The 4,267-nt window shown below is 38.4% G+C and overlaps 1 protein-coding gene across 1 annotated transcript; it reads right to left on the bottom strand.

The window, feature by feature from the left end:
• Positions 1-2,394: 2,394 nt before the first annotated feature.
• Positions 2,395-3,425, bottom strand: LOC107101941 (C-type lectin domain family 4 member E-like). The gene is made up of 4 exons (XM_015401033.1): positions 3,353-3,425; positions 2,923-3,074; positions 2,665-2,789; positions 2,395-2,569 (listed from the first exon to the last, which is right to left on the bottom strand). Exons 1-4 carry the CDS (start codon positions 3,423-3,425, stop codon positions 2,395-2,397), a joined length of 525 nt encoding a protein of 174 aa, XP_015256519.1.
• Positions 3,426-4,267: the final 842 nt, after the last annotated feature.

Here is a 4,267-nt window from a genome sequence, read left to right as displayed (position 1 = left end):
GATATCAAAAAAGTACTCCAGAGTGTTGTTCAGCATGGGGGTGAGTAGAAAATGAAGGCTAATCATGTTTTGGGTGTACTATTCCTTTAATTAGTCTTTTTCTAGATTTATGCTTCTGTTGCCACAACTCATTAAATCTAAAAGAAACAGCCTCAGCTTCCATCTCTGCATGTGGGTCCTCTAAAAACCTCCAAACAACCTGAGACTGACCCCGTTTCTGTCACCTCTTAAATGTCTAGAAAAGAAGCTGGAAATGTATTCCCCTCCTCTATCTCCATACTGGGGATTTAACAACACTGACTGTGTGTCAGATTCTGTTAAATTTTATGACGCATTAATAAAATGTTTTTGATAGCCACTCATATTTACACAGTTCAGTTCAGCTTATGTTGACATCAGGCTGAGCTACTTTCTTTAGCTACGTCTTAGATGGAGGTAGAGGTGGATGGAGTACCCCAAATTTTTTATTTAAGAAAAAGTGAAAAAGTAGTTGGTAAATTTTAATGTTTAAGGTTATATAGGCAAGCAGTTATATGCAAATTCTGGTATTTCAAGATATGAAAAAAAAATACAGATGAATAACAGGATTACAAAAATAAATCTGTAAAACGTGTACATTTTTACACATTTTTACACACTGTACTGTCAAATGATCTCTGAATAGCTGAAGTTACTCATGGTGGATAGAGTGACCAGAAATTTTACCATATCCTCACCAGAAAATAAATGCTAAATAAAAGTAAAAAGTATATTAAAGTAAAGAAAAAAAATATTTTTTTTACTAAATTTGACACAAGGGGTGTCAGAAAACAATGTGTTTCTCAAATAGTTCACAAATGCCTTGTTTGTGTCACAGTCTTGGTTCTGTTATGTTTAACTCAGTTTAACCGTGCTCCTTGTTTTATTGGTTCAATATCTATTTTATTTTGTTTTCTGGTTATATTTAAGTTCTTAGGTTTTTATTTGTTGCCCTCTGTTGCCCTCTTGTACTGGTCTTCTTTTCCCTAGCTCCTTTCCAGACTCCTCTCTTCACACCTGCTCCCAATCTGCTCATTAGTCCTCTCTTTTTTTCAGTCTCCCATAAATACTCTCCTTGTGCAGTTCCTCGGTGCTGATTCCTTGTCTAACTCAATCATACTTTGTCTTATCTTGTCTTTATTGTTTTCTTCTGATGTCTCAATAGTTCTGGTTTGTTTAACTTTTCTCATGTTGGATTTTTTTTTGAATATTTGGATTCCTGCCTCAGTTGTTTGTGAACCACTCATTAAATCTACAAAAAAACTCACCTCTGCCTCCCTGCCACTGCATTTGGGTCTTCAAACCTCAACCAAACCCTGACAGTTTGATTACTGGATATATATTTGCATATCAGACATAGAAAGGAGATTAGATTTGTTAATCTATATTGAAAATCAGTTTTATTCGTCAAACCTAATAAACAGTCTGTCAAGCTTCAGCTCTGCGCACACCTTTTCACTGATCACTTAAAGTTGTGCCTTCAAATGCTTCTGTACCTTCAAATAAACTTATACAGATAGGATCTTTTTTTGTGTGTGTTTGTAGAAACAGTGTATTACTCTTTCTTAATTAAACTCTCCATGAAAATCTTTGGTCAAGCTTATATTTCAGACATTCCAATAATCCTGTTTTATTGTTTCTTCTTCCTAAATGGGTCACATCTCCCTGCATTATGCTGCTGTTTTTCCAACTTATCCCCTTTCCTGCTTCTTCCTCGAGTTATTTTTTCTCCTGCAGTATTTTTGCCTCTATAAAACCTTTTCCATTTGTTCCTCAACCCCATTTCTGCTATTCTCTCTCAATACTACAGTACTTGTGTTCTCTGATTTATTGATATGTTTTATAAAGAGCTTATATTAGTCTGATGAACTCCAACCCTTTGTATAACATGGGGCCAACTCTTCTGCAGGAGGCCCTTCTACCTCTGGCCCTGGCTACTTTCAACATAGCCTACTGGAAACAATGACCTAACATCTGACCCTTTAAGAGCGCAAACAGCGGCCGCATGTAATCTGCACAGGCTCAGAACAAGTTATCTCTGTTTCCTTCAATGTGATATGATTTAAAAGAATCCAGTTTGGTTTGTTTTTGCATCAAAACTTTTATAAGTTAATCAGCAATAATATGCAGAATACACTGTTGATATATTTCTTCCCATAAACATATGAAGCAAATAAATACATGTCAACAGTCAGAGATGGTTGAAAGGCTAGCTTTAGCTAATGGAGTTAGAGCTCAAGGAGCGTAATACGTTTTAGCATTTGAAGTTGCATTTAAAGCTTTGCAAAAATAGCATTTTCTTTGTAAAATCTTCTTGAAACTGGACCCAGATTGTTTTACAAACTGAAATGAACTTCAAACTCAAACACAGTGAGTCTATCGAGTTTTTTCTGCTTTCTCACAGATACTTTTCTGATGAGCGTCGCAGGACATATCGCTCCAGGACTTTAATCCATCAGATCCTTCTTTCAGTCCCATCCTCACACAGTCAGCTTGTTTCAGGATGTACTTACTCCAGTTGTCTGGTTGGCCATCAGTCCAGAAGCTCAAACTAAGTAAGGAACAAAAGAAACACAAAGTTAAAGCAACTATTTTCAGTTCAATTTCTAAATATTAATCAAACATTAGTTGTTATCGAAAGCAAACCTCGTGTTCAGTGGAGATCCATCCACCCACAACCATCTGCCTTCTTCCTCTGAGTCTGTCAGTCCGATCCAGAACTTGTCCTCATTGTTCTTCATCATATGTACCAGTTTTTCTTCAATGAATATCTGAACAAGAAAAGCTGTTAGAAATCACTCCATGAAATCTGAGCACAAAAAGATTACTATCATGACTTTGTCAGACTTTTCTGAGCTGTGCTGAGGAAATGTTATGATGATGATCAAATCTGTGAGAACATACCTGCTCATCTCTGCTGTCTATCTTCACCAGGTCTCCTCCCAGATCTTTGCACAAACGTCTGCTCTCCTTCCAGGAAGATTTATTAGTGGAGAAATAATAACACTTTCCTCCATGTAGCTCCCAGCCTGCTTCACATTTCCAATAGGCTTCATCTGTAAACAGATCAGAACAAAGATCTCACAGAGTCAGGAGGAAGAAATCTCTGTAGATGTTTGTGTGATTTGGAGGCAGCAGGAGGCGTCTTCTGTCCTGCAGCTACAATCTAACTTCCTGTATCTGCCAGCCCATCAATGCCACTTTAAAATCATGAGGCAAAAGAAATGAGACAAAGATTATAGACAGAATTTACGCTCCAAAGAAAGTAATCTATCTGCCCTGAATGAGAATTTCAGACTGGATTCGTGGATACGTTCAACCCTGGAATTCTCACCTGAGATATTTCTCCTCAGATCTCCATTCTCCTCTTTTAAAGCTTCATTCTCCTCCTCCAGGGTTTGGACCATTTGATTGGTCTCCCAAAGAGCAAACGCTAATTCAAAAAAAGACAAGAGTTATTTCCTTTTCACACAAATCTGAACCCGGTGGTGATCTCAGAAAGAGGGATTTATAACATTCAAAACTTTTCAGACACCCAAATTTAAAAGAATGGTTCAAATGATTGAAACGTACAGAGTCTGCAGATGATGATGAGAGCAGCAGCCAGCAGAGAGCTCAGAACCAGCAGGACGACTCTTTCTGATGGCAGCTTGGAGGTTCTGGTTGGGTTTTTATCTCTAGAGGCAGCAGCTTCACCTACAAAGCATTTAGTGGGGGAACAGTATCAGAACCAACAAAACCAGCCACATCTGATCATGATGCCAACACTAAAACTACAGACCTTTTGGCCTCTAAGTTACACATTTCTGTTTTTAAAGATTCTTTAAATGTTAAAGGCTTAGATANTATCAGAACCAACAAAACCAGCCACATCTGATCATGATGCCAACACTAAAATTGCAGACCTTTTCGTCTCCAAGTTACACATTTCTGTTTTTAAAGATTCTTTAAATGTTAAAGGCTTAGATAGATGCCTAACTTATTTTCTGAAGTTTTTTCCTTGAATGTGGGAAAGACATCATTCAGTGGGTACAGGAAGTATTCAGAACCCTTTAAGTTATGCTTCTATCTCCATGAACCCAGGTCAGCTTTGGCACCCCCACCAAGGGAGGAGGAGAGACACCCCCAAGGAAATCCAACAGCCACCGCAATGCCTGAGCCCCCAGGAGCCAGGAATAAGCCAGCATACCTGCCCAGTCATCCACCCCCAAAGCACCAGCCAGCGGAGGGGGGCAGGACAGGGGGAATG

The sequence above is a fragment of the Cyprinodon variegatus genome, unplaced genomic scaffold (genome assembly GCF_000732505.1).
Source record: "Cyprinodon variegatus isolate N-32 unplaced genomic scaffold, C_variegatus-1.0 Scaffold1175, whole genome shotgun sequence".
NCBI lineage: Eukaryota > Metazoa > Chordata > Actinopteri > Cyprinodontiformes > Cyprinodontidae > Cyprinodon > Cyprinodon variegatus.
The sequence above is the reverse complement of the archived record's forward strand: the minus strand, read 5'-3'. Positions and strand labels throughout refer to the sequence as shown.